The 17,545-nt window shown below is 38.2% G+C and overlaps 1 protein-coding gene across 1 annotated transcript; it reads left to right on the top strand.

Moving 5' to 3' along the window:
• Position 1: 1 nt before the first annotated feature.
• HAUS2 (HAUS augmin like complex subunit 2) lies at positions 2–11,177 on the top strand. Its single transcript, XM_045539613.1, has 6 exons — positions 2–150; positions 3,543–3,635; positions 4,014–4,083; positions 5,007–5,139; positions 8,080–8,188; positions 10,686–11,177. Exons 1-6 carry the CDS (start codon positions 58–60, stop codon positions 10,875–10,877), a joined length of 690 nt encoding a protein of 229 aa, XP_045395569.1. The 5' UTR covers positions 2–57; the 3' UTR covers positions 10,878–11,177.
• Positions 11,178–17,545: the final 6,368 nt, after the last annotated feature.

Genomic DNA, 17,545 nt, shown 5'->3' on the forward strand with positions numbered 1-17,545 from the left:
GCGTTTGCGCTGCTTTCGGCTCTGTCCTGGCGCCGTCCGGGGAGGTGTGTACGAGCCATGGCTTCTGCCAACCCCTGGGACCCGGCCTCGGCGCCAAACGGTGCTGGGCTACTGTTGAGCCACTTCGTAGCTTCAGGGATAGTCACGCAGGTGCGTAGGGGCAGCGATGGCGTCACCAAGGGGGTGCTCACCGTGGCTGCAGGATATGGCTGTGAGGTGGTGGGGCTGGCTACGGGAGTGTGCGTGAGGGTGCGTGTTGAGCGCTGTACTAGAGTAACGGCGGGTAGAGCCTCTTCTAGGCAACAGTTGTGACCGTTCTGCCGTGGGTTCTTCGAAAGCAGGGATCTGAGTAGATGGTGTTTAGACTATTAGGCTGCGTTTTGAGCGTCTGTAGGTAAATTATCCCAGGCCCGTTTGTAGGAGATAAGGTAGACCAGTGTTTCCCTGCTTTTTTTCACTCAGTAATATTGCCTCTCGATTGTAGTGTGCTGCGGGGTTGGGAAATAAGGGTAGGTAATTAAAACAAGCATTCCCGACAACGCTCGTTTGTGGAAAGCATTGAAGCACATATTTGGGGTGAAAGGCGCTGGGTACAGAAGATCACCAGGGGAAGCTCTTTGTTTGGCATCTTTAAAGGAAAAAAAAGTATTGGAGAAAAAGGCATAGAAGACCTTGGAACGTGAATGGAGGGAAAGATTAATTTTGAGAAGGAGAGAAAAGAGATTAACACAAGGGATGGCAGTTTTAGGTTGGACAGGAAGAGCACGTTCATAGGCCAGGGGAAAGGAGCCAACAGAGGGAGAAATTGAACATGTGAGGGAATAATGGAATGCAAGTGACAGAAGGGAATGGGGAAGGTGGGGTCAAGGGCATTGAGACTAAGGGAAAGAAATTTTCATGTGAAGAAGAAGTTGAGGAATTTCACTAAACAGGAAGCTGAGAAAAGTTAAAAGGTAAACTCACATCTGCAGAAAACTGCAGTACGAACATGGTGGAAGATTTGTATAAAATAGATAACTTTTTATACTTAGAAGAGTGATTAGAGACTTCTAATACCTTACAGTATTTTTTAATTTAACAAACTAAGACCTAAAAGAGTAAAAAACTTGCCCATGGTCACTCAAGTAGTGAAGTAGAATTAGATTTTATCACTGTCCCTTTTCTAACACATTGTGTCATCTCTTAAGATGAACTGTGATAAGATACTATGATACTATCTTGAAAGATTTTAAACTTCTTTTGAAGATGCAGTGTTATGTTGGAGGTGGGGATGTTCAGGTGGTCCTAGTTGACCAGCTTTTCCAGGGGTGACCATAGCACTCCCCAGCTGAATCCTTCCTCACTTCTCTGCTATGTTTTCTTTCTACCAAGTTACCTAGTACTCTCACTTGTACTGTCCAGTTCCCCTGTCATAACATAATTTGGTAAACTCATACTATAAGACATTTGGGCGGGGCATGGTAGCTCATGCTTGTAATCCTAGTACTTTGGGAGGCTGAGGTGGGAGGATTGCTTGAGGCCAGGAGTTTGAGACCAGCCTGGGCAATATGGTGAGACCTGTCTTTACAAAAAATTAAAAAATTATCCAGGCATGGTGGCATGTGCCTAGAGTCTTAGTCACTAGGGAGGCTAAAGCAGGAGGATTGCTTTTGTTTTTTGGGTTTTTTTTTTTTTTTTTTTTAGACTGAGTCTTTGTCACCCTGGGTAGAGTATAGTGGCATCATCATAGCTCACTGCAACCTCAAACTCCTGGGCTCAAGAGACCCTCCTGCCTCAGCTTCCCCAGGCACCTGCCACCACGCTCAGCTAATTTTTCTATTTTTAGTAGAGACGGGGATCTCACTCTTGCTCTGGCTGGTCTTGAACTCCTGTCCTCAAGCAATCCTCCTACCACTGGGCCTCCCAGAGTGCTAAGATTACAGGTGTGAGCCGGCACCCAGCCTCAGGAGAATTGCGTGAGCCTAGGAATTCCTGTACTCATTGAGCAATCACTTTCTATTTCCTCTGCCCACTAGCTCCTGGCTCTCCGTTAGTTTCAATTTTCATATTACCCCCGGTTAAATTTCTAAATTAAGTATTATATATTATCATGTTACTTCTTAACCAGAAAATGTACAGCTGCTCCTGTTTTTTGCATTATGATTGTTTAGCATAGCACTCAAGATCATCTATGATTATATAGGAAACTACATTTCTGGCTACATCTTCCCCTGCTCTTCTCACATATATGTTAATACTGACAGTTATTGAGCATTTATAATATTTTGTTCTTTCTACCTTTTCCTTCCCAACCATCAGGAGCCACTTGAGGACAGAAAGCTTATTTCATTAATCCTTGTATCTTCCATTGCCTAACTCAATAAGTGTTTATAAAAGTGATTATTTTCAGTCAGCAAACTTCTGCTATGAAGAGCCAGATAGGAAATATTTGAGGCTTTGCAGGCCATATGGGTGCAGCTATTCATATAGGTGATTGTAGTGTAAAAACAGCCAGAGAGACTATGTAAATGAATGAGAGAAGTTCTGTTTCAATGAAATTTTATTTCTGGACCCTGAAATTTGAATTTCATTTAATTTTCATGTGTTATAAAATATAATCTTTTTTTTCTATTTTTAGTAGAGACGGGGTCTCACTCGTTCAGGCTGGTCTCGAACTCCTGACCTCAAGCCATCCTCTGGCCTCAGCTTCCCATAGTGCTAGGATTACAGGTGTGAGCCACTATGCCTGGCCTAAAGTATAAATTTTTCTTTGATTTTTTTTTTTTCCCTCAACGATTTGAAAATATAAAAACCATTCCTAGCTTACAGGATGTACAAAAACAGGCAATGAGCTACACTTAGTTCATGGACTATAGTTTCTCAGTTTCTGGCCTATATGATCTCTGAAGTTCTTTCCTGTGCTAACATTCTAGAAAAGAAGATGATACAGGAAATTATGGATGAAGTCTAGGGCTAAACAAGATAATATTCATATTCTGAGGTAACCTACAATTTAAGAGGACGGTATAACAGAATAATAAAATGAAAGGATAAAAAAAGGTGTATCCTTTTTAAAAGAATGATTATGCTTGGACACAAACATTCCTTTAAGAGAGTGAAAATGTGAACATAGACACTTTGAATGACTTGTAGACAATTGCGACCATTTAACAATTAGATAAACTATTCCATGGGGAAGTAGTGATTTTAGCCCCAGGGAGGTCAGAGAAACTAGGCCTGTGCCCTTGGAAAGGTTGAGCCTTAGAATCCTCTGATAAGCTATCAGTAACACAAATCTGTTATGTATAATATGTTAGGAAAATAGTACAAAATGATTGTCTTGTTTGTTTTTCTTATTTTTTAATTATTTGGGCAAGGGATTTGTGATAGTGAAGGTTCTAAAAACAGGAAATACACATTGCTACTGTTTTACTCTGTACTTCATGTTCAGGGACAGTGTTGTATATTATGTATTCTCATTTTAGACCTGTGGGCATGCTATTCCAGTGTACACAGAAACTTTTTGTGACAAACTGCTATTTTCCCTGTTCCTTTACCAATAGGAGATGTTAAATATATCTAAGAAAACAACTTCTTGTTTTATGAACTTCTCCAGACTACAGCAGATCACAAATATTCAAGCTGAAATCTATCAGGTAAATTATGTTGAATTTTTCACTTTCTGCTTCTAGTACAGAAAAAACATTTTTTTACTGATTCAGACAGCAGTTCGCTTGAACTTAAAACAGTGTCTAGCACATAGCTGGATAGATGTTTACTTGTAGTAGTTAATAGTAGAAGCAATACTAATAGTAATAGTAGTAATAACAATAGCAACAGCAGGGCAAGAACACCAAAATGAAAAGCTTCAGTAAATCCCTTGGGCTCTTAAACAAATCATCCTCCCATCTCACTTAAGGAATATACTCCTTGTGGCATGTTCTTGGGTTAAAGACTATCTATTTTTACCAAATTTTAACTTCAGGATACTTTCTGAGTGAGCTAAATGTTAGTTACTTTTGTTTTTCATGTAGAAAAACCTGGAAATTGAACTCCTGAAACTAGCAAAGGATACAGCAGATATTGTTCATCCTTTCTTTTTGGGTAAGTGGTTTGGTTAAGTGGGTAATCATTGGAGTTTCAACTTTTTCTTGGGTTATTGTAAATAAGCACCAGGTAGCAAAATTATGATATACCATAGTGTTTCCAGGTATTGCCCCAAAGCTAACAAAGTCTTTTATTTCTACACTCCAGTAGAAGTTGTGTTAACTTGAATAGTGCAAATAGCATAAAAAGTGACCATGTTGGCTCCTCAAAGTCAGGAGAACTTGAAAGACAAAGAAATGCTGAGGAACTTTCCAGATTAAAGGAGACTAAAGGGGCCATGATGGCTCATGCTTGTAATCCTAGCACTTTGACAGGCCAAGGCCAGGGGATTGCTTGAGCTCAGGAGTTTGAAACCAACATGGGTAGTAGCAAGACCCCATCTCTACAAAAAATTTTAAAAATCAGCTGGGGATACTAGCATGCGCCTTTAGTCCCAACTACTTGGGAGGCTGAGGCAGGAGGATCACTTGAGCCCAGAAGTCTGAGGTTGTAGTGAGCTTTCATGCTGCCACTGCACTCTAGCCTGGGCAACAGAGTGAGACCCTGTTTTGAAAAAAGAAATAGCTGTAGAATGATTCTTTTTTAATGTTCCAGTGTAGACTATTAGAGGCAGGGATAGAAAAAAAGACTTTATGTGAAGAATATGGCTCTGGCTATGAAAACTGAATAAAAGGTAAAGTTGAGAAACACAGAGAAAGAATTTAGCACTATGTCCGGTTAACAGTAGGAAAAGTAAGAGAAAGTAGTTGAAAATGAAGTTGGTATTAGTATTAAACATAGCAAAGAGGAGATATTTGGGAGGGAAACAATGGGATAAAGTTTTGACATTGATAGGGTCAAACCAAAGCAAAGAAGAAATTATTAGTAATTCCAAAACTTTTCTGATTGCTAACTGTAACTACTGTTTCTGGTTTGTGTAGCTCAGAAGTGTCATACTCTGCAAAGCATGAATAATCATTTGGAAGCAGTGCTAAAAGAGAAGAGGTCCCTCAGGCAAAGACTGCTGAAACCCATGTGCCAAGAAAACTTACCTATTGAAGCTGTTTATCACAGGTTAGACTGAAAAGTAGAAATTAACAGTTATGCATGTTTTCTGAGGGTAATTTTTGTTTAGGTTAGCAGTTACTTTGTAGCATAATTCATGAAGCAATGTATTAATGATTGTATTTGTTAACATTATTAATGTTGATACATTAAGCCAGAAAGAAAATCCTTTGCTTTTAAAGAATTATAGCTGCTACTTGGATGAACTGGAGACCATTGTCCTAAGTGAAGTAGCTCAGGAACAGAAAAACAAATACCACATGTTCCCACTTATAAGTGGGAGCTAAACAATGGGTAAATGTTGTCATAAAGTGGTGAGAAAAGTGGTGAGAAAAGGGGAGGGTGGGCGGGGTTTGAGGGATCAAAAATTACCTGTTGGGTACAGTGTATACTATTCTGATAACAGGTACACTGAAAGCCCTTACTTCACCATTATACAATTCATCCATATAACAAAAAATACTTGCACCCTCAATCTATTGAAATTAAAAAAAAAAAGAATTATACCTGTGGTGAACAGATAACTTCCTTTTGCCGATTGTGTTTTGGGAATTATAAATTATGACTTTAATGAAAGAAATTAGATCTATAACATGTAGCAAGGTAGGTAAAAATCATTTTTATTATATATAAACTGTTTTCTGAGAAGTAAATTTATTGTTGAGTTAATATTGCCTATATGTAAATACTCCGTTGAGGAGGTTTAGCCAGGACATATGAAAACAATGTCAACCAAAGGAGGAAAAAAATGGATTTTTTTTTTCATCTGTATTATTTACATGCCTCAAAGCCTTGGGCAAATGATTTAAAATTTTGCCTCAGTTTCCCAATGCATAGACTATGAGATGACTTCTATTGCCCTCTTCCTGATAGGAATATTTTAGGTATCAAATTAAAGATATAGGTTATTGCTAATAATACATAATAGACCAGGTGCAGTGGCTGTAATCCCAGTGCTTTGGGAGGCCAAGGTGGGAGGATTGCTTCAGGCTAGGAGTTCAAGACCAGCCTGGGGAACATAGTGAGACCTTGTCTCTACAATAAATTTTTTAAAAATTAGCTAGGCGTGGTGGTGCAACTACTAGTAGTAGTTCTAACTACTTGGGACCCTGAGCAGGAGCATAGGCTGAGCCCAGAAGTTCGAGGCTGCAGTGAGCTATGATAACACCACTGCACTCTAGCCCTGGCAACAGAGCAATACCCTGTCTCTAAAAAATAGTAATAATAATTAATAATAAAAACAAAGAAGCAAGCATCTGGGGATCTAATTGCTAACTTTCTGTACCAGTGCCTCACTAGCTTACCTTGAACAAATCAGTATCTTTTATATGTCAGATTTTTTTTTTTTTTTTGAGAAACAGTCTTGCTCTGTTGCCTGGGCTACAGTGCCATCGTGTCAGCCTAGCTCACAGCAACCTCAAACTCCTGGGCTCAAGTGATCCTCCTGCCTCAGCCTACCAAGTAGCTGGGACTACAGGCACTCACCACCATGCCCGGCTAATTTTTTTTGTTGTTCTATTTTTGGTTGCTCAGCTAATTTTTTCATTTTTTTAGTAGAGACAGGGTCTCGCTCTTGCTCAGGCTGGTCTCAATCTCAAGCAAACCTCCTGCCTCGGCCTCACAGGGTGCTAGGATTACAGGCATGAGCCACTGCGCCCAGCCTAGACTTTTTATTTCGTAGTAAAATAATAGATATACAAAAACCCCATTCTTGTGAATATATTCAGTATCTATTTAGTACAGTATATTACCATTAATGTATATATTATACTACCTTAAACAAAAGCTGAGTAATGATTTTTAAAGCATTTTGTAAACCCAAAGATTGAAAGTAGGTTTATGGATAGACCATTTCAATGAAGTACATTTACCCTTATTATCTTCACTCTTTACTGAGAATAAGTAGATTGAAATGGAATGAGGTTTTATCTAGGGAATGAGGTTTTATTGTATCCTTTACTTATATGAGAAAATTATTATTTTTTTTCCTTTTTTTTTTTTTTTTTTTGAGACAGAGTCTCACTTTGTTGCCTGGGCTAGAGTGCCATGGCGTCAGCCTAGCTCACAGCAACCTCAAACTCCTGGGCTCAAGCAATCCTTCTGCCTCAGCCTCCCGAGTAGCTGGGACTACAGGCATGCGTCACCATGCCCAGCTAATTTTTTCTATGTATATTTTAGTTGTCCATATAATTTCTTTCCATTTTTAGTAGAGACAGGATCTCACTCTTGCTCAGGCTGGTCTCGAACTGCTGACCTCAAGCAATCCTCCCGCCTCGGGCTCCCAGAGTGCTAGGATTACAGGCGTGAGCCACCGCGCCCAGCCATATGAGAAAAGTATTAACACTGAGGTTTATCTAACATTAGGTTGGGTTTCAGATATGATTAGTGTTGTTTCTTTCCATTTTTCTTTTTTTTTTTTGCTTTTGAGACAGAGTCTCGCTCTGTTGCCCGAGCTAGAGTGAGTGCCGTGGTGTCAGCCTAGCTCACAGCAACCTCAAACTCCTGGGCTTAAGCTATCCTACTGCCTCAGCCTCCTGAGTAGCTGGGACTACAGGCATGCACCACCATGCCCAGCTAATTTTTTCTATATATATTTTTAGTTGGCCAGATAATTTCTTTCTATTTTTAGGAGAGACAGGGTCTCACTCTTGCTCAGGCTGGTCTGGAACCCCTGACCTCAAGCGATCCACCCGCCTCGGCCTTCCAGAGTGCTAGTATTACAGGCGTGAGCCACCTCGCCCGGCCCCATTTTTCTATTTGGATGACAAGTTCAGACTTGCTTAAAGTAAAAGAGAAGGATATATTTTATCACTGATATTTTCATGAATGCAGGAAGGTTGTTATTGGCTCATTAGGTTGATTGTAATTCTCTTATCTCAAATTAGAAGTCCTGATTAAATGAAAAGAATGGGAACACAAAAAAATAGTTGACTTTTTTCTCTCTTTCAGATATTTGGTACATTTGTTGGAGTTGGCTGTGACTTTCATTGAGGAATTAGAAACCCATCTTGAAACAATTAGAAATATCCCTCATTTAAATGCAAATCTAAAGAAAATGGTGAGTATTAATATAGCTATATTTATTTCTTTTATACTAGAATCTCATAAGTGTGCTCTCCTGGTTTAAGTTTTTGATGGCTAATATTAGGAGCTAATTTTTATTTATTTTTTAATATGAAGTGGTGGGGGGAGTGAGGTTCAATTTCTTTTTGTTTTTTTGAGACAGAGTCTCACTCTGTTGCCCTGGGTAGAGTGCAGTGGCATCATCATGCGCTCACTGCAACCTCAAACTTCTGGGCTCCAGGGATCCTCCTGCCTCAGCCTCCCAAGTAGCTGGGACTACAGGTGCATGCCACGATGCTTGGCTAATTTTTCTATTTTTATTAGAGATGGGGTTTCACTCTTGCTCAGGCTGGTCTCAAACTCCTGAGCTCAAGCAGTCCTCCCACCTCAGCCCCCCAGAGTACTAGGATTACAGGTGTGAGCCACCACAACCAGCCTAATTATTTTTTTTTTAATTTCAGCATATTATGGGGATAGAAATGTTTAGGTTACCTATATTGCCCTTGCCCCAACCCAAGTCAGAGCTTAAAGCGTGTCCATCCCCCAGATGGTGCATGCTGCACCCATTAGGTGTGTATATACCCATCCCCTCCTCCCCACTCCCATCTGCCCAACACCCTATGAATGTTATTACTATATATGCGCTTAAGTGTTGATCAGTTAATACCAATTTGATGGTGAGTACATGTGGAGCTTGTTTTTCCATTCTTGGGATACTTCAGTTAGAATGGGCTCCAGCTTTATCCAGGATAATACAAGAAGTGCTAGATCACCATTGTTTTTTGTGGCTGAGTCAAGCTAATTATTTTTAAAATCAAGAAGCATTTACTTTTTTTACATCATTTTTCTTTAGAAATTATTTTAAATCCTTTTTTCCAAGATTTAATTAATGTGTTATCTTTATTGTACCAGGGCTACGCTTCATATATCATGAAAGATAGGTATGACCAATCCCTGCCCTGAAATTCTCAAGGTTTGGCAAGACAGCTATAAGATATATACTTTCTACTTTATAGGATTATATTTGTGTAATAAATGCAGCATAGAATTATAAAGAGATGCTATCTATTGAGCATAGATAAGGGAGGGAATGCTTCCAGTTTAGAGGTATTCAGAGTAGAATAGGGGGTAGGAAGCCTTCAGTAAAGTTTTATGTAGGAGTTAGTGGTGAGCTGAATCTTAAAAGAATGGGTGAAATTTGAATGTACATCAGAAGAAATAGTCTGACCAAAAGCAGCAAGTCAGCACAGGTAGTTTGAGGAGAAAGTGGCACTCCACTTAGGCTGATGCTTAAAGGTATTGAGGAGATTACTCAGGACTACTTTATGGAACACCTTGAAAACCAGACTAAGAACTTTAGACTTTACTGTCTGATATTGGAGAGCCGTTGAATTGTTTTGTTTTGTTTTTTAATGAATGGCACAGAGGAGTGAGTTGATCAGAATTGTACCTTGGTAATGGAGAAAATATTGGATAGAGTACACTGAGCCTTGCCATTCCGCATATAGGCAGAGAGCATTAGCATCACCTGGAAACTTGTTAGAAATGTAGATCTGCAGACTTCATTCAGTCTAGATGTTCAGAATCAGAATCTACATTTTAGCAAGTTCCTCAGGTGATTGCTAGGCACATTAAAGGTTGATCAGCTCTGGGTTAGAAGACTAGACAGAGAAACCAAAGTCAGAGAAACTTGGAGAATAATTACAGTCATTCTGATAAAAGATTTAAAGCATAGGAATATAAAGGATTGTATAGATTTTTTTTTTTAGATTGTGGAAGACAAATTTCTAGAACTTAGCTACTATTTCAACAAGGACTATATCCAAGGTAATGAAAATTTCTAAAGCTGGGCCCGCTAGCTCACGCCTGTAATCCTAGCACTCTGGGAGGCCAAGGTGGGAGGATCACTTGAGGTCAGGAGTTCAAGACCAGCCTAAGGGAGACCCCGTCTCTACTTAAAATAGAAAAATTAGCTGGGTATGGTAGTGTGCACCTGTAGCCCCAGCTACTTGGGAGGCTGAGGCAGGAGGACCACTTGAGCCCAGCAGTTGGAGGTTGCAGTGAGCTATGATGACACCACTGCGCTCCAGCTGGGATGACAGAAAGAGATTCTGTCTTTGAAAAAAAAAAAAAAAAGAAGTTTCTAGTCAGAGTGACTTGAACCATCATTAAATAGAATGTATATCCAGATAGAGGTTGCCTGCAGATTTGAATGTGGGTTGAATTTTAGGAATGAGGTTAGGTTTAGCAATAAAGATTGAGGGTCATCTGCACTGAAGTGATAACTGAAGACAAAGGAGAGATGAATTCACAAAGAAAAGGTGTGTACTGTAAAAAGTGGGAGAGCACAATATTAAAGAGCTTTTACAGTAAGGGGCTGGAAGAAGATCAGGTATTAACTTTTGGTATCATAATGATTTGTGATGTAATGATAACGAATTAGTGACAGATATAATTTCTCTCCTGTTTTCCCTTTCTTTCAACTGTTACAGAGCAAGGCTTTCGCAAAGATGGATGTTTTGATGACTGAAACAGAAGAACTAGCAGAGAATATACTCAAGTGGCGAAAACAACAAAATGAAGTTTCTTCTTGTATCCCCAAAATATTAGCTGAAGAAAATTATCTTCATAAACATAACATTATTATGCCTCCTTTACCTTTCACTTCTAAAGTTCGTGTCTAAACTGTTATTGCCAAGTGATCATCAACTTTATTTTTGCTTAATTGTATATAGTCATATATTAAGTCTATTTCTAGTCAATTGTGACATATTTTATAGGCTTTGCTGCTAGCAATACTGAAAGAGTCCTCTTTATATTGGAGGATTAAGGTTCATTAAGACCAAACTGACTTTTTCTTTGTTTTTCATATATTTTCATTCCACTTTTCAATAAAGCTACTGAAGATTAAATATAATTATGATGATCTATTAACATAAGTGAATTAACCATTTCTCAAGCAGTAAATTCTGTATTGTCTTTTAAAAAAATGCATATTTCTGAATTAGAAGAGTCTTCTTGAATTGAAAATGTCTGTGGTAATTATTCCTGTGGGATTGTCAGTGATTATGCAGAACAGAATAACAAAGCAGGCTTCTCATCCTTTGAAAGATCTGCTTACAAGGTTTTTCCTTGGCTGATGCATCTGGGAACTTAGATATCAGAATGTGTCTTAGTCCATTTTCTGCTGCTATAACAAAGTACCACAGACGGGATAATTTATAAAGAACAGAAGTTTATCTGGCTCATGGTTCTAGAGGATAGGAAGTCCAAAAGCATACATGGCACCAGAGTCTGGCGACAGTCAATCCATGGCAGAAGGCATCACATGGCCAATGAGCATGAGAGTTATATGGGGCCAAACTTACCTTTTATCATAACAAGAGGGTTCCCTCCCCATACTGACTGATAAGAGTGGTTCAATGTGACTAAGCTGTTGGTACAATGTGGTGTGTGCTGAACACCTGCTTTCCTTCTGGGAGTCTAGAATTTTCGTACATGCTAGGTAGAAATTACATATATGACCAGCACCCAGTAAAAACCCTAGGCACTGCATCTCTCACGAGTTTCCCTGGTAGACATTTCACACGTCACAATTCAGGTGCTTGGCAGAATGAAGCACATTCTGTGTGACTTCACTGGCAGAGGACTTTGGAGGCTTGTGCCTGGTTTCCCCCGTGCACCTTTTTCCTTTTCTATTTTGTTTTTCCTGTAATAATTCACAGCTGCGAGTGTGATGCTATGCTGAGTTCTGTGACAACTCCTAGCAAATCATTCAACCTGGGGGTAGTCTTGGGGATCCTGACACACTAAGCAATTCCTGAGGGTGTTCACTGGCAGCCTTAGGAATAGGAAAGAAAAACGGTAGAACACATAAAAAGGCACATTATGGTAAAACTTTAGAGGCTTACCTTGCAAATGCTCAGATATTTTACCTATCTGAGGTTATTCTGCATATAATAGGGAGTGGTAGTAATACTGCCTCAAGATGTACTCATTTTTATCAATACTATACCCCTGGCTTATTTTATTTTTAGACTTGGGGTTCTGTTTTGCTTTAAAATATGTGTATCAGTATTTTTATACTGTTCAATTCTCTGAGTCTTAGGGGTTCACAGAACCCTGTATTCATCACACAAGAAGACTTCAGCAGTGATGAGTAAAGAAGTTCACAAGGAAGTGGGATCATTAGCAGAAAATATCCTGCTAAAACAACAGGAATCATGTTTTGAAACCTACTTTGCTAATTTTTGCAAGTGGGATATAGAAGAGTGATTGTAATATCTTGAACATTACCTAGATACTTAAGCAAAACCATTAGTTGTATTTCATCTGAAATCTGTTCACACTCAGTCTTAGTTTCAAAATACCTTACTATGCTATTTCTTCATGTGATTTCATATATATGTGTATGTGTGTACATACATATATTCATGTCACATTTCACAAATTGATATGCCAGGTTTTTAAAAAACTTTTTTGTATGTCTTTTTCAAAATAGAAAAATAACCCTGTGATTTCTAACTAAAATTTTGTGGCCCTAGTCTGAATCCTAAGTTCTTGATTCAGACTAGAGCTACAGATTCTCTATTGAGCTTACACAGTGTAGACATATAGGCTATCTGACTCAAAAGAGCTTGAGGTAAATTAAGGTTAAGGTCTACCTAAAAGGAAAAAGCTAATTTAATACTATTCTACAGTCCATAAGTGCTGGTTAATTTTTTTCTAAATTCAACTTTTATACATGTGGATACTAAAAACAAAAAATTACTTCTGAGTTGGGCTTGGTGGGTCATGCCTATAATCCCAGCTACTTAGGAGCTTGAGGTGAGAGGATTGCTTGAGCCTAGGATTTCAAGTCCAGTCTGGGCAACATAGCAAGATCCTATCTCTAATTTGGAGAAGAAGGAAAAAAAAGGAGCTCTGGAATGTCTTTTTTTCTACTTACACTAGGAGAGGTGTGTGAGATTTGCAGATTCACTTCCAGCATAACAATGATGCCAATTTGTGAAGTCTGTTCTGGAGGAATTGAGGTGCTGCCTGGTTTTTCTATTTTAGTCCTTTCTCTGATCTATGACTCTGCCAGACTGATCCTTGATTTATCCTCTCAAACCTCCAATAAAGGCATGAAGATAGTCTGCAGAATAGGAGAACCTAAAAGTTTTTTTGACATGCAAAATCTTTAAGAATAGAATTGGGATATTAATAAAACTGTGATTAGTATATTATGGGATTTCTTCAGATCCCTGTAAAACAAATGAATTTACACAAAAGATTCCAAAATTTGAGGAATCCAGTCATGTAAGTGAATTTATTGAAAAAATACACAGCTGACCGTTGAACAACATGGGTTTGAGCTATGTGTATCCACTTATACATGAGATCTCTTTGATAAATATATTGGAAGATTTTTTTGGAGTTTTGTGACAATTTGAAAAAATCTGAAGATGAACCATGTAGCCTAGAAATATCAAAAAAATTAAGAAAAAGGTATGTCATGAATGCATAAAATATATGTAGATACTGGTTTATTTTATTCTTGTATATTTTTCATCATGTTTAATGCAATACCATAAACCTTGAATAACACCATGGCACCCATATGAAGTGCAACTAGTAATGCTAGAAGTGCTCCCAAGAAGCAGAGAAAAGTCATGACATTACAAGAAAAATTTGAATTGCTTGATATGTACTGTAGATTGAGGTCTGCAGCTGCAATTGCCCACAATTTCAAGGTAAATGAATCCAATATAAGGACCACTGTAAAAAAATAAAAGGAGCTGGGCATAGTAGCACATACTTATAATCCCAGCTACATGGGAAGCTGAGGCCTAGGGGTTTGAGACTAGCCTGGGCAACATAGCAAGACCCCATCTCAAAAAAAAAAATTGTGAAGCCAGCACTAACTATGCCAGCAGACACAAAACCTTGCACTTTTTGTGAAATACCTTTTTATCTCATATTGAAAATGCAGCTTCTATATGGGTGCAGGTTTGCTATAGAGATAGCATACTAATAAGAGTCAAGAGTGAAGTCATATGACAATTTAAAGCAAAAGGAACGTGAAGGATCTAAAGCTGAAGAATTTAATGCCAGCAAAGGATGATTTGATAACTTTACAGAGATTTGGCTTTAAAAAATGTCAAGGTAACAACAGAAGCAGCTTCTGCTGACCAAGAGAGGATATCTGCCTGAACAGTTTTTTTTTTTTTCCTTTTTCTTTTTTTTAGAGACAGAGGTCTGGTTGTGTTACCTGGGTTGATATCAGACTATGCCCCTGGCCACTGAGAGTCCCATGAATTCAGCACTATAGACATCAAAGTGGTCTACCTGCCGCCAAACATGTCTCTAATTCAGCCTCTAGATCAGGGGATCATAAGGGCATTTAAGCCTCAGTACACACAGTGCTCTGTGGCAAGGATTGTCAATGCTATAGAAAAGAACTCCAATAGAGAGAACATCATGAAAGTCTGGAAGGATTACACCATTGAAAAAGCCATTGTTATAGAAAAAGCCATGAAAGCTTTGAAGCCCACAACAATAAATAATTGCTGGAGAAAACTGTCCAGATGTACCATGACTTGAGAGGATGTATGGCAAAACCAATTAAGGAAATCATGAAAGAGATTGTGGATATAGCAAACAAGATCGGGTTTAAAATATTGATCTTGGAGAAATTTAAGAGCCAATAGACACCACACCAGAGGAATTAACAGAAGGTAACTTGATGGAGATAAGCACTTCCAAACCAGTGGTAGACAATGAGGAAGACAGAAGAAGCAGTGCCAGAACAAATTGACATTAGGCTGTGTGGCAGAAGTTCTGATTATTCAAGACTATTTTAGACTTCTTTGATGACATGGACCCTTCTGTGATACAAGCACTGAAACTAAAGCAAATGGTGGAAGAAGTATTGGTACAATATAGAAACATCATTAGAGAAATGGAAAAGCAGAAAAATTAGAAATTATGATGCATTTCTGCAAAGTTACACCAAGTGTGCCTGAGTCACCTACCTCCTCTTCCACCTCTTTTGCCTCTGCCACCCCCTGACGCAGCAAGACCATCTCCTTCTCTTTCTCCTCCTCCTCAGCCAACTCAGTGTGAAGACGACAAGGATGAAGACTTTTATAATCTTCCACTTAATGAATAGTATTATAAATACATTTTCTCTTCCTTATGATTTTCTTAATATCACATTCTTTTCTCTAGCTTAATTTATGGTAAGAATAACGTATATAATACATATACAAAATATGTATTAATCAACTTCTGTTATCAGTGAGGCTTCTGGGCAATAGGAAGCCATTAGTAGTTAGTAGTTAAGTTTTTGAGCAATCAAAAGTTATGAGCAGATTGTCAATTGCGAAAGGGGTCAGCACCCCAACTCCATGTTTTTCAAGGGTCAACTGTAATTAGGGATAAACAAAACATGTTCTAGAGTTTTTAAAACTTGGCTATTTTTCTTTTCCCATTCCCAAGTTATGTTTTTCTCTTCTCCTTTTGGAAAAGTCTTATAAATGTTTGGAGGAAAAGATTATTTCCATTGGGATGTGGTAAGAGCAGAAGAGCCCCATGATGAGTTTATGAAACTTTCCTGGGTGACTAAATTTACAGACTTCTAATGTTGCTGTACCAGAATTTAGGGTAATAAAATATGAGTCAAATATCTTGAGACTGTGAGCCACTTAATTTTCTTAATGTAGAAGACCAGTAAAAGTGCAAAGCCGTTCATTTGCTAAATTTGAGGTAAGGTTACATTTTCAAGGAGACTCTATACTTAGTCTGCCTTAATACTTTTTCTTATCAAAAACCAATTTACTTCAGGAAGGCAACATACAATTATTTTTGATCAGTAGGAATTCCTGAGGGTGTTCATTGATAGCCTTAGGAATAGGTAAAGAAGAAAAGCAGAGCAAAGCAAAGAAAAAAGCACATTATGATAAACCTTTAGAGTTTTACCTTGCAAAATGCTCAGATACTTTACCTGAGATTATTGTGCATATAATACTGATATGGGGTGTTCTCCAGGATGAATTGTAAAGTTTAAAAAGCAAAGCAGAATAGTGTGTATAATATGTTACTGCTTATATAAGGGGGGATTAAAATATCATATATGTATATCTATATCTATACAGATATATAGATACATATCTCAAAAACTAAAAAGCACGGTTATCTATAGGAGAGTGAGGCAACAGGGTAGAAGTTGGACTTCTCTGAATAGATCTTGTTTTGTAAATTTGATTTGGAACAATGTAAACATCTTACATAATTATAAAATTGAAGTATCCCTGAAATTAAGAGCAAAATAAAACATAAGTGTATATGAAGTTGATGGTATAATCAAATTGAGAGTAATTATTTCAAGTGACTTTAAAGTTCAGCAAATTTGAATTATCCTAGTGGGATTCTCTAAGGGCAAAAACAACTGAAAAACAAACTATTTTCAGTACTCTTGGTCTTGGAATTAACATTCCTATTATTATTCTGAAACAGTGAATATACTGTGAGATAAAGCAAATGAGTATGTTGGAGTAGTTAGGGTAGCAGTAAGCATATAGAAATACAATTTTGATGAGGCTAAAAATTCCATGGTCCTGAATTTGAATTGAAAGTATCCAAATGGAAAAAAGGCCTAAAATCAAATCATAACAATGAACATCTAGATTACGGTCTTTAAATAGCATTTCCTAATAAATGGAACCCAAACTCCTTGAAGAAATGGCTGATTTCACAATTGAGTGGGAAATGTCCAAGATGAACCTGGAACATCTTGTCACCAGAAATGGGCCTGGCGAGGTGGCTCATGCCTGTAATCCTAGCATTCTTGGAAGCTGAGGCAGGAGGATCACTTGCGGTCAGGAGTTTGAGACCAGCCTGAGCAAGAGTGAGACATCCATTTCTACAAAATATAGAAAACTTAGCCAGACGTGGTGGCACGTGCATGTAGTCTCAGCTATCCTGGAGGTTGAGGCAGGAGGATCACTTGAGCCCAGGAGTTTGACATTGTAGTGAGCTATGATGATGCCACTGCACTCTAGCCCAGGCAATAGAGCAAGAATCTGCTAATCATTCACTCACTCACTCAATCAATAAATACATAAGTAACTAAAAATAAAAAATAAAGGAAGCTATCAAAGATTACTGAGGCTGACCTAAAAGTCAATGAGGCTCTCGCTGGCCAAAGTTGGGGCTATTTGGCCCTGAAGAGAAATAGTAACTGCAATGGCCTGAAGCAAATCAAATAAGCTTAAATCTGTGAGTTTATGATGATACTTAAAAAAAGAAAAACCTCATTAGCTATCTTTTGAGAGGCCCAGGAAACCATCTTATTTTGAAAACTGGTAAA

This window comes from Lemur catta, chromosome 1 (genome assembly GCF_020740605.2).
Source record: "Lemur catta isolate mLemCat1 chromosome 1, mLemCat1.pri, whole genome shotgun sequence".
Classification (NCBI taxonomy): Eukaryota; Metazoa; Chordata; class Mammalia; order Primates; family Lemuridae; genus Lemur; species Lemur catta.